The sequence below is a fragment of the Molothrus ater genome, chromosome 3 (genome assembly GCF_012460135.2).
Source record: "Molothrus ater isolate BHLD 08-10-18 breed brown headed cowbird chromosome 3, BPBGC_Mater_1.1, whole genome shotgun sequence".
Lineage (NCBI taxonomy): Eukaryota > Metazoa > Chordata > Aves > Passeriformes > Icteridae > Molothrus > Molothrus ater.
In genome coordinates this window covers 21,954,776-21,972,684 of record NC_050480.2, presented here as the reverse complement: position 1 = coordinate 21,972,684, position 17,909 = coordinate 21,954,776, and the positions used below count along the sequence as shown (strand labels likewise).

Sequence of the window (17,909 nt, the reverse complement as noted above, 5' to 3'; positions counted from 1 at the left end):
ATTTAGGGCAGCATAGCCTAAAATAGCCCACGGCAGACGCTGGAAGCGGCGTACCGGGGGCTCATTACGGATTTGTAGAGGCCACGGGCGCCTGTGTGAGCGAGGGGCTCGGCGGTCAGTCCCCGCCGAGTGTAAATCCCCCACGGCCGTGCCCTTGCCGAACACCTGGAACGGGGCCGCGCCGCCGCCGGGCCGTGCCTGCCACGTCTGGGCCGCGACACCTCGGCCTCATCCCTGCGGCACGGACTCCCAGCCTCGGGGAAGCACCGCGAGCGGGGATCCGAGCATCCCGCGGAGCCGGGCGGGGCTCCCCGGGCCGGGCCCCCGGCGCTGCCCGGGCGGGGCGGGGCGGGGCGGGGCGTTCCCGGGCGCCGCTTCCGCCTGTGCCGGGCGGGCGGCGCGGCGGGGGCAGCAGCAGGATGCTGAGCCCGCGGGAGCGCGGCGCCGACCTGGCCCGCTTCTACACCGTGACGGAGCCGCGCCGCCACCCCCGCGGCCACACCGTCTACAAGGTCACGGCGCGGGTGAGTCGGCGGCCGCCGCCCAGCCCCTCGCCCCCGCGGCTCCCCGCGCCCGGCCTGCAAAGCCGCCGCTGGGTGCGGAGCAGCGCCCGCGGCTGCCGTGCCCGGCCGCGACGTGGAAGCCCCTGTGAGGGACACGGGTGGGAGGGAGGGCAGGTGGAACACGGCGGCCCCTTCCGAGCCGAGCCCCGCTCGCCTCCTGCAAACTTGTAGCCTCGCAACGTTGTAATGGCCTCAGACGCGCTTTGCAATTAACTCTCGGTTGCCTCGCTGTGCGTAGCAGGGCGTGCCAGAGCAGCTTAGAAACAAACATCTCCTTCTCTTTTTCCCCCGTTCTTCCGGCCCAGATGTGGTGAGTGGGTTGCGGTGGGGTTGCCCAGCGTTGCTGCAGCCCCGCAGCGCAGCAGCGCTCCCGGGAGGAGCCAGGAAGGAGCCGGGAGCGAGCGGGGTGCGGGGGCTCTGCGCGCCCACGCCGGCAGCACCGAGCGGCCCCAGCCGCGCACGGAGGCTCGGCCTGCCCAGGAGGGGCCAGCCCGGCGGGCAGAGCGCTCTGGGTCACTCAGGCCTAGCACGGGAGGCAGGGAAGCTGCTGCAGATGTTGGGAGAGCTGCTGTGGTGCTGCTTTGATGAAAGCTCCGTGTATTCTCCCAGGGAAATTCCTTGCTTTCTTCTCCACTTTCCTATTAAACCAAAAAAGGGAGGCGAGTAAGTAAATATGTGGAGATGGGTTCAAGGGGAGTGGCAGTTTAGCTCACAGGTGTGGTGGGATAGATTGAGAACATCAGAAGAGGTGTCACAGAGAGACAGTTTCCTTAAATGACCCGTGATCCTGTAGTTAGTGCAGCTGTACACATCCTGCCTGTGAGGGCAAGGCATGCTTATAAGCACCCTCCTCTTAATTCAAATACAACATTCTGTATATGTATAGAGGTTGTAATGTCAGTTTGTTAGCATATGATCAGTTTGTATGACTTGTAAAATTAAAAATTAAAAAAAATATTTTTGGTCAACTACCTACCTACCTACCTACCTACCTACCTACCTACCTATCTCTCCAAGTTCACCAAACACAAATATGTTTAAACTATTCTTTTTTGTCCAATACAATGTAGTATTTGTGAATAGGAAAAAAAGAGTTGCTTTTTCCTATGATGCTGCAATTTAAAAAGACTCTCCTGAAATGGATGCAGAGAAGAAGACAATACTATCACATCTGCAGTTTTTCTTGATGGCCCAAGCATGTGTGTGTGTACTAAAAAGTTGTGTCAGTGAAATAAGGACTAATAGGAATGAGCCAAGACTTCTGCTGCTTATTTTGCTCTGGTTTTGTTCTTACTGGCTAAAGCCAGTTAAATTTCTCTGTGATGTTTTGGTTTCTGTAGCATTGTTCAAAACTGAGTTGTGGCTGACTAGTTGGGGATGTCATTCTCTCTCCTTGTCCCACAAACTGAGGGTGCTCTGGTGCCTTTCCAAGCAAGGCAGTGCAGAATTAGGTGGTGTGCTTCATTTAGCTCAGAGCAAGGAGCTGGTCAGTCTGTGAGCTGTCCAAATTCAACTGACCTAACCAGAGATCATTAGTTTTTTACAGTGTTTTGATAGCTAAAATCACCAAAGGGAAAAATTATTCCCTTTTTTTGCAGTAAAGGATACTTTGGACTCCCAAGTGCAGAAATATGAATAACTTTTTTTTCAGCAGGGCTCTGGTAATATGTTGTATAGTACTTGAAGTGAGGATTTGGAAATTGAATAAAATGATTTAAAAAGGATTCAGTGTACATATCAAGTGCCCTTTCTGTTTCTTTCCTGCTATTCCTCCCTCCTGTTCCTGTGGTGATCTGGCTCCATGGTTGATATCACAGCACTCCAGCTGTATTTGCTGAGCATCAGCTCAGCAACTTTGGGGGACCGCCAGGAAAGAAGTGAGGTGGGCCTTCCTGTTGTGTTGAATATCATTCTAGCTGAGATCCAGGGTAGTCAGTATGTGTGAGTGGAGATTTGTGGCTCCTTAGTGCAGTATGTGAGTGAATCCTTTGTGAAATGAAGTTAAAGGAACTTTCTGTTTCAAAGTAATGTAGATAAATAATCATGGATAAGAAAGCACTTGTATTAGTGTGTCCTAAACATCTGGCCCAAGGCATAACTACCCATGCAGTCTCCTCTGAGTGCTAATATCATTATTGCAGCTTTTTTCTTAAAGGTTTTGTTTGTATAGCAAAGAATATGTATTTTCTCGTAAACTGTAGCATAATTTTAAATGCGGACAAGTTTAAATTAATATTGGCTTTTTAATACCCATTTCCAAATGCAAAGAAATAGATAGATATTAGCAAGTGGTGATGAGGAGTGTTCTTTAACAATACCTGAAAATATTAGCCACTAATGAAAGTTTAGAGAATTTGGAAGATTAAAATCATTTATGATAATTAAAGTTCTAATGAGTTATGTTGGATATCTGCAGGTCAGATGAAGAATGGGGTAATCTGAAGTACTTTTCTCGATGTTGAGGGTCCTTGTAGGATCTCTGTTTTCAGAGTCTGGTGCAGTAATTACACATTGCTTGGCTCATTGGTGGGTATCCTAATGATATTTTTGAAAATAGGTTATAGTTGCTTGTGTTACAGATTTGCAGAAGGATCTGACTGCATTGATCCTTGGGGAAGGATTAAAAAAAGTACATGGAAAATTTAGGGGGTTGGGTCATCTTTGCCAAGTCTCTAGGTTGACTATAGATTGGGAGGAAGGGGCAGACCTCTTGTGAGATTGACCTTCAGAAAAGGATATGAGGAACAAAGTAGGACAACACATAAATTATTACATACTGACTTAAAGTTGGCATGGCTGGGAGATATAGAAGGCGGTGTAACATAAGAACAAGTGTGAAACAGGGCCTCTGGGTTTTATTCCAGATTCTTACTAACTGGCTGGGTAATTACTCATCTCTCTGGGTCTCCTTCTGCCCATCTGGTAACTTCCCTAGCTGCCAAAACTGTTGCAAGGCTTTAACTAAAGGTGAACTGCAAAGCAAAGCAGTTGGTGTCTGCCCTTTGGTGTTCTCTGTGATGTGTAGCCATGCCTGTGATATTTTCTTCCCCCAGCTCTACAGACTCCTTGCATCAAGTATGCCAGCTATTAGAAAAGGAGGTTAGGATTATTTCACCAATTGTTCTTATAAACTGCCTGGTAGTGAATGAAAGAGCAACAGCCACCAAGGTTAAGATTTGGTAAAGTTGCCAAATGTTAGATTACTCAAGAGTGAGGAAAAGTGGAGAAGGGTTTTGTCAATGTAGACTACGCTGGAAGAAGAGGACTTTGGTGTGCAAGGTGAGAGAGAGAACAAGGAGCTGTGAAGGAAAATGTTTCATGTCTTTTGGGAGATTGTTAGAGAAGGAAACACTTCTCTTTTCCGTCTTGTCTCCTCCAAAATGTGTGAGAGGTGAGCGGCTGGGCTGTAGTAAACGGATGGTACAAAATCTGGGAGGCTTTGGCAAGGATTCTTGCAAAATGGAAGTGAGGAAGAGAACTGAGTTTGTGGGAGATATAAGAGGTGTGCTGTTGTCACTTAGCAAGAGGAAAGTCGATTCAGTGGCTTCCATCTCAGCAGCAGCTGCGTGGTGCTTGCGGAGCGGCGGGACGGCGTGTGAGTCTCTGGGGTGCCAGCGCTCTGGGCTCCCTGCGCTTCCCTGCACGCATCACCTCTTCAGGGCATCAATTATTCCGGGGTGTGGCGCTGAGGACAGTCCCAGTTGCATTAAGAATGCCCTATTTTGCTTTAGCTAACAATAGACTAATTATTTTGTTAAACAGCTTTGGCTCTTATGATGAAGGATATACTGACTTGCACAAGATAATTGCAGTTATGAATTAAAGATGTGTCTGTTTGGTTTGTGTGTTTGTGGGGATACGCTCTTACTGCTCTTTATAGGACCAGAACAAAACTTGGATTACAAAGGCTTTTGTGATCAATATTTATTTAAAGAAGAAAAAAAATCTTGATGAAGTACAGGCTTCTTTATGGTGTGCAGCCAAGCCTGATTTTCACTGCAATTTTCCCCTGGACTAAGTAATTTATAATTAATTAGGCCAAGAGTTTTTAAGGAGAAACAAATACTCCAGGATAGTCAGATGTGTCTGCACTCTGGTGATTGTAAGTAAAGTGGAAATACTGTCTTACTAAATACAAATCCTCACATTCTCAGTGAGGTTGTTTGCAGCTTATTTTAAGCCAAGTAGCCTTAGTGAGCTCTTCTTACTGGGAATAATGTGGCCATAATATGAATTAATAGGAAGAGACTGGAAAGATGATAGGAGATGTGCTCAGTGTAGCTTTGTTTTGAGAGATGCCTTTTGTGCCATTCTGCCTAGAATGTACGTCTGTCTTTATGTGTGATCACAACTGACTGCTGCTGAAATCCCTCACTGTGTTGTCTTTGGGTATTTGACTTCTCTAAAACTAAATCAAAACTTCCTGAGTGCACAGGACCATGCAGCTGTTTGCCTTTTTCCAGACTTTTCTCTTCAGCAACAAATCGTTGTATGTTACTCTTTAACCTCCAAACTGAAAATCCAAGGACTTACATGGTTTCATTTTTGTTTTGCCTTTCAGATTGTTTCAAGAAAAAATCCAGAGGATGTCCAGGAGGTAACATTTTAAACTTGTGCAAATGTCTTTATGAATCACACTATGGCTTTTGAAGCATCTTTGATGTAATTTAGCAGTTTCTGTGTGTTTTGTCCTTGTAATTGAGCCAACAATTTTCATATGTTTCCATTTGTCTTTAGCTTTCATAGTTAAAAACAGTAGCTAGTGTAACATGATGCATTTCATCCCTCAGTGATGAATGGTGACTTGAAACAAAGTCTTAGGGACTAAAGTGTCTTTTGATAACAAAACTGCTTTGATAACTTTACACGCTCTTTTCTTGGGACTGGAATTGGCAAATTGATGGTTACTTAACTCCTACTGGTAAAATTAGAGATCAGTCCACAATTCAAGTCTTAGGTCTCAGCTGTAGGTACTCTTTTCCTCTTTAACCAATGCTTGCTTCACTGAAAAGCCTACACCATTACTGTCTGTTAGTGAAGAAGGAGAATGGAGGAGTCTAGGAGTTGTTGAGAGAGATTAGACTGCAAGTTATATATGTTATGCCTATCTCTCTGAGGCTCCTTTAGTATTTTCCAGTGATATACTTTGACAAAACTTTAAAATTACTTATTATTTGCCTCTTCTGACAAGTCTATGAATAAGGGTCTGACCTATTCTTGTGCATCTTAAATACCTCAAAATACTGTCACAGGAGTCATTTGTTGAGAGAGAAAAATACACCACATGCGTGTGCATTGTAGATCTTTTTTCTTTTTAATTAAGAAATCTTCCCCCTCCCTGCCCTTGATTTTTTCCTGGACTAGTGACTTGACATGGTTACTATTATACTATGTACCTGCAAAATCTTCCCTCAAAAGCACAACCTTATGGTTTTTCAGACATTGTGTAACACATGCATATGTTCAGTTTCTGGTGCAGTCTCTTACTACAACTGAGGAGAACCTACATAGCTGATGAAAGATGAGCTCATGATTGAATTCATTGCATCATTGAATTGGCTAATACATCTAACACACCTTTACTGCATCTTTCTTTGAAATCTTGAGAATCAGGCAAGCATGAGCATTGGTACTTTTTGCATTTTTTTAAATCTCTAGAGATTAAAATAACCTATCAGAATCAGAGATGATCATGGATCTAGTTTAGAACTGCATTACTGTAGTTTGTAGCTTGATGTTCACCTTTTCCAGGGAGACTCCTGAATTGAACCTATCCATGAGCACATTCTGCCATTACCTTAATCTTCATTTGTGAGGAAAAGCACTTTATAAGAGCTGTTGATGAGTCCATTCATCAGAAAAATATATTGTAAGTGTCTTTCAGCTAGAGTATTGCATGAATATGTGTTAAGTAGTTTTGACACAATAGCAAAACCATATCTTTGCTTTGATTTGTGGCTATAGGTTACCCATGCAGAGTTTCACATGCTCTCGACAATAAGAGGACATAAATATGAGATGAACTTCTTAATAGTTGTCCTTTTCCACCCTGCATTGTACCTTATTAATTATTCTGCATGTGATAGCATGTTAGATGCAGGGTGAATATGTTATAAGCATTATCTGAAAATAGTTGGTTATTGCAAGGAATATCCTAAATGCTAGTTGACATAAGGGAGAATTGTAGTCAGAAACCCTCATATGTTGAGAGCTTTTCTGTTACATGGTCTCTTACAGTAAAAAAAAGAACTGTGGGCAGCCTTTGGAAGAAAAAGAATATGCCCTTAACCTGCTCCCACTGAAAATAAATTTACCTCAGTTTTCCAGAATGCTCAATGAGGAATTAAATGGGAAATTTTGTGCACAAGACCACCTCATGGCTTTAAGGATATGTCTCATGCAACCTGCTTCCCATGTCCATGTAGGACCAGTGAGCTGTGCCTGCCTCCTCCTCCAGGTGTCCTTAATGCCACTGCTGTGATGTGAATGCATTCTTCATATGTACAGCTGCTCGTAAGGCTGAGCGCTGTGACCTCAACTCCACTTGCCAGTTTTCTGTCACATCTTTTGGCTGCTCTTTGGGATACAAATCTTTACTACTGCAGCCAGTTAGAGCTCAGTGTAATCCTGGCTGTTGTTGTTGGGGCAGGAAGGAAGAGAACCTTGTAAGGGCTTTCCTCTAGAAAGGATGAAATAGATCAATCAATGTGAAGTTTTGTGTGGGGATAGCAGATACAGAAAGGCCACTGGACCTAACTTTAATGTCCTTGCTTCCTGATGGTAGCAATGTGGTGTGTAAGGCAATTGCATCTAGGGTAGTCCTGTGGTGGTTTTTTTCCTTTTCATTTAGGAGAAAGGCTTATTCATTGTGGAACAGATGAGTTGCATGAGTTAATAGAGATCTACTGGCTCTCGCCATGACAAGCACCTTATTGCATTACAAGTCTAACATATGTTTTATGATATACTTGCTGTGCTTCATTGGGCCTCAAAGTACAATGTGTCCTTCCTCAACTCTAATTTCTAATGAGGATGTTAGAACTTTGCTAACTTTGCTGGGCCACATGCATGCAAAGGCATGTTTTCCATGAGCTTCTGGAAGGTTTTAGGATAACCTTGACTGCTTTTGCTATGCAAGTTACTTAGAGACATTTATTTTTCCTCTTGACTGTTGAGTGATCACTTGTAGCAGTGAAAAATAATGCTTTTTTAGTGGAATGAAATCTCATGCTCGTATTTTTTGGCAGCTTTTCATGTTGTTTCCAAGTACTGATGATACAGTAACTCAATGTTTAAAGAATTCACCATCTTAAGCAATTTTGTGTTCTGTATGCACACTGCTCAAGAAGTGCGAATCATGCACTCTCTGGTTATTGGATTAGATAAAAGTATAGCATTGAAAAATTATTATTTCTGATAGCAAAATGACTAGTTTGCCTTCTTGAGATTCCTCACTTGTGTGTGAGGAGTACCAGCTGTAATTAAGTAATGAAAATGTGCCAATAAGGGAGTCAGAATCAGGACTGCTGGTTCCAGTATAGCTAAATTTATAAGGTGGATAATGTGTTGCCACACTAAAGCTTTGCATGTCCACTGTTGAGAATCCTCTTACCTTATATCTACATTGTTCTGGAGGTAGGACTTGCATCTGCTGAAACTTAGAAGGCCTCTGACTGCAGTATTAAAAAAAAACCCCAAAACAACAATACAGAAATGCTCTAAATCGAAACCTTTTGCTTAGCTCTAAATCTGGTTTGCTTGAAAAAAAATATAAACTTTTTCAATTATGATTGTTCATGACAGGGCAACCTTCTAAATCATTCATAAATATGGGGAATATTTAAAGTTGTGGTTAGTTGTATTAAGTTAATTGAGACATTTGACTGGTGCAACTATGGAATCAACTGCAGAATGCATGTACTCTCCTTGGTTTTTTCCCTTCTGTTCTACTTTAATCACTTTACATTAGTGCTGAGGTTTATTGTGATGGCTTAGGGAATCTGAACAAAAAGGAGGTCAGGATATAAAAAAAAAAATCTGTGTTAATATCTTTTCATCCTGATAACAAATCCAGTAGCAGTCAAGTGTTAGTGTTATTGTTTAATTCTTTCATTGGTTTGATTTTCCTACTGGACTTCTCCTCCTTTCTTGAATAGAAAGAATGGGATGGAAGAAGGATAAAGTAGATACCTGACTGAGAGATGAGTACTTTCTGGAAAGGGAATGACATCTTTATATTCCTAAGATGGAGTTTTTGTCTAGATTACAAAAGGAACATAGTTTTTTTTTTGGTGTGTTATTACAAAAAAACATTTAAGATGGAGGCTAGCATTTACATCTGATCCACACTTTGCATACACAATTTAGGAGCTGTTTTCTAGTCCTGGGTGCTTAATGTATTGTCCCTAAAAATCCCTTGCTTGTGTTGGGATTTCTCTTCCCTGGTTTTCTCTTTTGCTGTTGTGTCTCTTCCCCACACCTGCAGCTGCACCAGGCACAGTGTGCTGTTGAATTTTGGATAGTACAACACTCCTGTTCAGCATTTTTTCCTCTCTTACTGGCTCCCTGTGTAGGTCTGGATCTCAGAATGACTGAAGCAGTGCTGCCTTTGCCCTCCTTTCAGCTTTTACTCAGTTTTTCTCTATGCACTGAGGTGTTGTTAGCCACAGTGTGGGTTGGGGACAGATAATGACCTTTTTTATGCTTGTTACACTTGGCAGTTCAGACTGTATATTTTTGTTAAACAAATTTACTGGAGTTAGTGGTCTGATGTGATTAACCCAGTGGATTTGTGGTGTGATGTAATATGAACAATGAACCTCACTAATGCTTCTCTCTGGTTTCTCTGCTTCAGATAATCGTTTGGAAGAGATACAGTGACTTTAAGAAACTGCACAAAGATCTTTGGCAAATTCATAAAAACCTATGCAGACACACAGAGCTCTTTCCACCTTTTGCCAAAGCAATAGTGTTTGGTAAGCATAATTTCTTCCTGACCTGCTGAAATTCTTTGATAACTCAATATCTATAAATACATCTTGTTTTGTAGCTGGATGAAAAATTTCCTTGTGCTTTTTCTACTTGACCTGTATGTGTGCTGGTATCATAACTTGATGCTTTTATTTATTTTTGTAATATATAAGAGTTTATGTCCTCCCCTCCACGTTAGACATAGTAGCTGAGATACTTATTGATGTATATGTTCTGTATCTTTACAACATACTTTCCCTGTTTTCAGGAGGATAAAGTCTATATTAGCTTTGTGAACAGCACTTGAACAGCAAAAAAACCATTTTATGTATGAGCTGTCTGATTTTTAGTGATGAGCTGTATTAAAGTATTAAATGGTTGTTACAGAAAAAAATATTGTGGCAATGTGATTGCAATTGTCAGTTTTATCTAGCTAGGCTGTTGAGATCAGTTTTACATATTTCATCAAAACAATCTGACAGAGAAACAAGTGACAAAAAGGAATTAGCTCTTGTAGGTCTTAACTTCATCCTGATGTGTATGTCCTTATCAATGAGCTATAGGTGGACTTCCAGTGAAGTGGTGTGAGTGTACAGAATTCCACCTACCACAATTTTTAGTAGTGTTGTGTTTATAAAATCGCCTTTTTGTAGTGTATGTTCTTCATGTTCAGCACAAACTGGAGCTATGTTTATATATCACACAATATCCACTGTGTTTTTAAGTGTTCTTCAACAATTTTTTAGTGTGTTCAGCATGTTTGGTATCTTTTTTGCATGCATATACTGCATGCTCTGTGAGTGTATCTGAGGCATTTCTAAAGTGTTGCTGACTGTTGCTTTTGGTGTACATTTACCACCTGCTTTTGAAACCTTTTTCCCAAGAATTTTAAAGCTGTATTTTGAAAGTGTCAACAAGTGTTTGACATTTGTTTACTTGCATCTGTCATGCACATTTGGTTTGGTTTTGCATGAGCTTTTTGGTTTCTAATGTGCTTTTGGGGTTAAAGGTTTCCAGTGTGGACTGTTTTTAGGTGTGGTTTTGGTCCCTAGGGCATGGCTAAGATGTTATTTCTGTCCAGGATTTCTTTAGTGGATTCTTTTTGCATACATACACGGTATGATTTTTCAGTGTATTATTTTATGAGTTAGCCAGTGGAATTCTTTCTGTGTATCCAGTATATTTGCTGGGCCTTTTTAGCATGAATTTACCACGTGCAATTTATCATTGGGCATTTTAATGGTTTTTAATCTTTGAACATGTTTGGTGGTTTTTTTTTGGCATGCAACCACCAGATCCTTTTTGGTGAGGTTTTCTGTTTCTGAGGTGTATTCTGGGTTTATTAAATCCTTTTCAGAACCTAAGGCATTTTGGGCTTATTAAATCTTTTTTATGATGTTTACAAGTTGGTTTAGTTTGGTGGTTTTTTCCTTTGTTTTGTTTTTTTAATCAGCATTCATTTGTGTTCATGGCTTCTCTATGCACCTTGCATGGGGTTTAGTGTCCAGGATGTTTGGCATTTTTTAAAATGCATCTGCCATATGCTCTTGTTTCTGGTCTGGGATTTCTGTGTGTTTTTTGGTGTGGATTTTGGTCCTTACAGTGTTGTCCCAGTATGTTTGGCATTACTGCAGTGGTATTTCAGGTGTCCAGTATGTTTGGCGTCTTTTGGCATGAATTTCCAATGTGCTCTTTTTTTGCTAAGCTTCTTGAACTTTTAAAAAAAAGCCTTTTGTTTTTGGGCATTGCTGCAGTGTTGCTTTCCATTGCCATGTGTTTTGAATATGTTTTTTAAACATACAGCACACTTCAGCATGGATTTGTCTTTTTTTTTCTTTTGCATTCTGCTACCACATCCTTATTTTTCCCTTCCCCATATTTTTAGCATTTTTAGTGTTGAGCTTGTTTGGCATTTTTTTACCACATCTCTAGGGCATGCTTTATGTGTATTTGCAGCTCCATGTGTTGTGTCTGGTTTTTGTGTTTATTGCCATACGTGTTTTTTGCATGGTTTGGATGTATTGTGCACGTTTCAGCACCCAGACAGTATTTGGTGGTTTTTTGTGCATATCTAGTGCTGCTTTTGGCAGGTTTTCTTTGTGTGGCATTTTTTAGCAGTGTTGGGCGGTCATCTAGAGGCTATTTTCCCAATTTTTTTTGTGTGGCTTAGATTGTATGTTTTAGCATCCAATATGTTTCACATTTGTTGGCCTGCATCTATGAAGCTGAATTCTGATGCAGATTTTGTGGCTCTCTGCTAGGTGAATTTCCTGGTTTAAATTGTATTTCACATCAGCCAAATTGTATCCAAGTTCCATGTAATTTTTTTTTTGGTTATTTAAGAAGTTGGAAGTGGGGTAAGTTTTGGTGCTATGTCAGAGCATGGGGAATAATTGTTAAATAAAGCATATAGTGTTAGTTTCATTCTGAGATTATTTTAAATCTGATTTACAGAGTAGAGTTCTCATTGGACAAATTATTTACAAAGCTAGTATTTGCAGGGCATAATTTAACTTCAGGTAGAAGATATGATAGCTATTCATATAGGGGAGAATAGGGGAGGGGTAAAACGAAATCAGGGTGGAAGAGAGTATAGGTATCTTAAATAATGTCTTAAATAATTTAAAATTGCTATAAATGCAAATTAGCTGTTTTTACACTAGCTCTGTAAGCAAGGGAAGAATTGAGTGAAATCCCTTCTGAAAAACATCCTTCTATTGTATTTAGTAAACAAAAGTGACTGAAATGTACTTTGTGAGAGAAGGAAATACACAGAAACATTCAATGCAGTTATTTATTAAAAAGCTCTTTGAAATTAAAACTAAATGAAAGCAAACCCCCCTACATTTAAATGAAGCTTAGACACAGAAAAATACAGAAAATTGGAGTAATGTAAAAACAAATTTTAAATGATTGGTACATAACTGAAAGGAACAGCCCTATGTGACTCTCCAATTTAAGAATTATTTTTGTATTTACAATACAAAATTTTACTGTGTATCCTTCCATTGCAATTCTGCACACAGTAACTGCCATATGATTTATTTTAATTTAAAATAAAAATCCTAAGGGGTTTTTTGTACTAGAGGAAAAATACAATATTCATAGATAACAAGGTTTGGAAAAACTCGTTTTCAGTCTCATTCTGTTAGTGATGACCTGCAAGGTCCATCTCTCTCAAGATCTTTTGTTTCCATGCTGCTTTGATGGACCATTTCTGTAGTATTGCTTCCCTGTGGCAATGTTACAATTGTTGCAGCTTTTAGACTAGTTTCTAATTAAACTTGTGAGTAGAATTGTTGGCAACTGGTGGGGGGTTTTTTGGCTTTTTTTTTGGTCCGTATTTGGTGGGGTTTTTTTGGTTTTTTTTTTGTTTGTTTGTTTTTTTTTTTGTTTTGTTTTGTTTTGTTGGTTTTTTTTTGGATGCCTGTGCTTTAAATAATGTATGTACCTGTTGTTTGCAGAGGGTGCAGTTTGCAAAATGGGCATTGTTGGCTCTGACAGTTGAATTTTGTTGTAGTAGAATTGTTGAAGCTGAGGAGCATCTCCAGTTCAGCATTCAGAGTTTCAGGAGATGGTGTGGAGAACTGAGATGTATTTAAAAACAAATGTGTCATGCTGTGCTTCCATATTTCATGCAACTAAAGACTTGCTACAAAGGGTGTGTGTTTTTATGTTGTTGTAGTAGAGCTGCTTGTATCAAAGCAGAAAAATTGCTCTGGATGGGAGAAAGAAATCATCTGACTTTCTCTGTACTTCACTTGAACATTTTCCACTTGTTTTATAAGAAAAACCTCAGTGAACTTGATCGTGGAAATCTAAAATGTTCTAACATATCCAGCTGCTAAAATTATGATACCTCTATCTGGGACATAATTACTGTTCTATCCTAGTTATATGCTGTTCTATCCTATCCTTAACATAATGTTTTTCAGTACTTTCAAGCTACTTCTTTTTTGTTGTTGTTGGACATTGGAAGTATTTCCATATGTTGACCATACATGGCATTTTACCAACATGTAGGTAAATCTGCATGTATTGTATCTAGCAATTGCAGAAATGTACTCTAGTATAAAAAAAATACTACACCCCCCAACCCACTAAAAAAGAAACAAAACCTCCCCAGATACTGATAACTTGCTAGCAGTGAGTCAGAAAGATGATTTTCGTTATAAAGCTCACATAAGGCTGCTCTTTGTATTTGAAGACACTGAATGAGATAATGTGTTTATGAATTTGGTGCCATGTACAGTAGGAAGTCTTGTGAGAAGCTGACTGAAACATGAACACACACTCTGCTGGGTGTTTAGTTGTTCAGGTCTGCTCCACAAAATTAATTGTGGATTCTTTTAACAGGAACTTACATTTGGTTTTTATGTAAATAGGAAATATTGAATGGATCCTTGCTGGAGGAGTAAGAACTGTGTTATATGCTGAAGTTGTAGTTGACACTTCTTACAAATATCAGAAAGATGTGATTCTTATAATGAAGTGTGTGTATGTCTGAGAATTGTAAAGACTAGCAGAAATAATGTTGATTCAGATGCAGAATGACATCCTGACAGAAATGTTGGAAGAGTCAGCTGGCTGTGTAAGCACCTTTGAGCATTTCCTTGAGAAGAGTGACAATGAAAGTGTTGAGCAATACAGCATTGCTTGAAAGTACAAAAAAAGGAAAAGGAGGAAGGAGGTGGGCAGGGCTGCCTGGGAATTAAACTGCCAGCAAGATGCTGGGAGGTCTGTGAACTGAACCAGTACTGAATAATGTTCTTCCTTCCCCTAAAGCCCTCTAGTTCTAGAAGCAGTTTTTCTGATGCTATCATGATGCTAATGGGCTGGAAAATGCGACAGTGACTAATGTTTCAACAGCTCTGTTCTAACATCTATTTCTATTTTTTTAGCTCAGTGTCCTAAGGAACTAAGGCTTGTGTAATTGTGCCTTTAAAAAGTCAAACCCCTTACTGATGTGGCTAATACCAGCTAAATTTGAGAGTGAAGGTGGTTGCAAATGTAGTTATACTTCTGCAAAGTCTGTGAAATGGCACCTGAGTAAGAAGAGAGCATGTGTTTTGGTGCTGCTGAGGGCCAGGCAGGCTCAGCTCATACCTGTGAGGTTTGCAGCTGCCTGGCAATCAGTGAATGCACACTGGCCAGCCTGCTGGTCCTGATGTGCCCTATCTGGTGCCCAGTGGAGATACTGAGAAGATGTAAATAAGCAAAATTCGTTTTTATTGAGCTTGATTAAATGAAAGGGAGAGATTCATGAGAAATGAGGAAAAATATCTTACAGAATTTTTTTCTTGCAGAAGTTTTCTGTTTCTGGTATTGTTAGGTGTTTACTTCTTCACCATTGATTTTCTACTGCATTGTAACAGCGTTTGTGTGAATTTGTAGATTCATTTAGCTGGCCCATGCTGCTGTGCTTTGCTGAGGGAAGTTGTTTTCTTTCCATGACGTCCAATTTTGCATGTAATGAGCCAAGAGCCCTAATGCACCCCCAGTGTTGCTCTGAAGACTTAGGAAGTTTGGTGAGCAGTTTAATAGGGCCTGATTTCAATGTTCCCACTCACGGTGGTAGCATTGCTTTTGCCTTCTTTCTGCTTGCTTGTTGCTCACTCTTTTGTGCAGCTGCTCCTGTTTGTACAACTGAAACGGCAGGGTGGGCAAGGCACGGAACCAGTCCAGCTGAAAATTAGCCCAATGATGTCTTTTCTTTTCTTTCATGGGAAAAATAAGCTCTAAAAGCTTTGTTTGTGATCTTGTGAGTATGTGTGTGTCTTTTTAGTTTTATTTTCTTTTTTCTGATACCGCATGGGCAGGAGCTATTTACTTGAAGAATTTCTGGAAAGAATCCTGCTTTGATACTTTCTTCTGGGATTATTTTTTTGCTTGCTCTAAGTATAAATGAATTTTGCTTTTGTATTCAATGTTTCTTTTGTCCTCTTCAAAGGTTAATGCCACAGAGCTGTCACAGGTGGTTCTTATTTTTCTGGTCATGCTGTTATAGCAGTACTGTTTCTTGAACTTGTCTTCCCAGTCCTTTTTTCCCCCCTCTGTATAGCTGTTGCAATATCTGTTCTATTCTCCTCCAATTATTACTGTTAACCTCTGCCCCTTTTCTTTTGTAAACTTGTAACTGTTTCAACAACAAAGTGATGTTGATATAAAAAGCTAAAATAAGTTGCGTGCAATTGTGAAGGATGTGAATTTAAGGTAGCAACCCAAGGGTTTTCTCCTGAGAAGCAAATCTCTTCAGGTGAACTGTGGGATTGTTTTTAAGTATGTTTTTTCTAATTGGAATGTTTTGGGTGCTGAGTAGAGAAAAAGGAATGATCATACGTTTTAGTAAATGAGCTGCTTCCAGCTCTGTTTACCTCTTGAATCCAGAAGGAGATGAGACCCTGTCTGCATGGAGTTACTTCAGAGGAAAGCTTCAGTGTCTGGTAGCAGGGCTTCACCATCTCCCCTACACTTTGTCTCCTCCATAAATGGCACCTTGGAATTGAAGATCTGTTTGGGGGCTTTTAGCAATACTTTGTTTACTACCCGCTCATATTGTGCGTTGTTCTTGAGAATACGTGAAGATTGCTCAGCTCCTTACAGGATTTGGGCCATAATCAAGGCTGACACTGACTGGCATATTGTCAAATTGTGCATGTATCATTTATTGTCAGATAACACTGGACATCCGTTAGTGTCTCTTGGCTAATCAAGAGTGTTGCCTCACATATTCTTACGATGAGAGGGCGAAGGATTCTTGTCGTAGCTGCCAGCTTTCATCATCCGAGCGGATTGCAGAAGACGGGACTCTAGGGACAATTGAGAATAGGAAGTTTGAAGATTTGCTATGTTCTCCTGAAGCGTTGGAGTGACTTTCATAGACTCAGGGCATTGTCTCCAGAAGGTTGCTTTTGTCTCGCTTGTTTTCTTTCATTGTAGTTGTTATTGCAAAATAAATGTGTGGTTATTTCTAAAGCTGTCAATCTGTGTGTCTGTTCCAGGGCGATTTGATGAAACTGTGATTGAAGAAAGAAGGCAATGTGCTGAAGATCTCTTGCAGTTTTCTGCCAACGTCCCTGCTCTCTATAACAGCAAACAGCTGGAAGAGTTTTTTAAGGTTGGTTGGTATTTGCAGAAGTATTTGCTTCTTACTGACATGACTGAAGTATAGTGCTGATTCTGCTTTACTTTATAAACCACGGAATGGCAGTGAGCTGCTCTGACATGCTTTGTGAAGGGACTGGGGCTTTTCCGCTCACCCTGGAAATGTGGCTTTAAAAAAACCCCATGCCACACCTCTACAAGGTGGAAAGTTTTACAGGAACTTCAGGTGAAGAGATTTGAATTTTTTTTATTGAATGCTGAGCAGAACTTGTGATGATAAATTCCAGTGGGAAGTAATACAAATATTGTCACTGTTCCTGTATTTTCAGTAGGTGTTTATAGTTTCAAACCAAAGGAGTGAAGACTGTTTACTCTGGTTCCTTATGGTCTTTGTGGACTTAGGTCCACAGCAACAAATTCAGCGTGTACCTAGTCCAACCTGCTGCTTGTACAGTGCTGTGAGAACCAGTCTCCAAAACAAATTTTAGGACAGTACATTGATATGGACTTGCTCTTTATTACAGCTGAAGCAGTTTCTGTTCAATAGTTCCTTCAAACCTCTTTATTTTCAGTAGCTTAGCCTAATGTACTGCAAACTCATAAGCATAAATTTACATGTACCCGTGATAGTAACTCTCTAGAATTAAGGAAATGTTCATCTGGCTGAGATGAGACTTAAGCATATTAATGTGTTTAGTATATTTAAATGATATCTATATGCAAGAGCAAAATTTTATCAATTAAGATTCTTCACTTGTTTTCATGATGAAGTTATTGCAGTGTTCTTTAAAATACTTAAAATAATGTTCTTTAAGCTTTGGTGTCAATAAATGACTGGGAGACCGAGTTTAGACTATTTTGCTTTTTGGTTTATTTGCATTTTTTCAGTTCTTTGGAAATACTTCTGTGGTTTTGGGTAGTTTTTCAGACCTCTCTTTCCTTCCTTTGCTTAATAAAAGTGTTAGTTTTAGTCTCCCAATGGACCTTTTCTGGCTTTGCAGGGAAATGAATAAAACTAGAAAACCAATGTTTTTTAGGACAAACTATGTCTTCAAGGGGGGTTATGCAAATGCAATAATTTAGGCTCATTTGTTAGCTGATGTTGTGTCATGCTTTCCTGTAAGAGAGCCTTAGGTTTGGTCTGTCACCAGCTCAGCCTGTGTGCTTTTAGCTCTACCCATGGGTGGTTTGTTCCTTTTCAGATTTTTGTGGCTGTGGAGAGAGAGACTTGGACAATGAATTCTTAGAAACATCTGAAGGGAGTGTTCTGTT

At 40.3% G+C, this 17,909-nt stretch overlaps 1 protein-coding gene across 1 annotated transcript in view; it reads left to right on the top strand.

Annotated features, from left to right (window-relative positions):
* Positions 1-410: 410 nt before the first annotated feature.
* RPS6KC1 (ribosomal protein S6 kinase C1) overlaps positions 411-17,909 on the top strand; it is an 85,086-nt gene continuing 67,587 nt past the window's right edge. The window contains exons 1-4 of the mRNA XM_036380488.1: positions 411-524; positions 5,125-5,160; positions 9,418-9,538; positions 16,535-16,650. Coding sequence (XP_036236381.1) covers positions 420-524; positions 5,125-5,160; positions 9,418-9,538; positions 16,535-16,650 — 378 coding nt within the window. The 5' untranslated portion in view covers positions 411-419. The remainder of the gene's footprint in view (positions 525-5,124; positions 5,161-9,417; positions 9,539-16,534; positions 16,651-17,909) is intronic.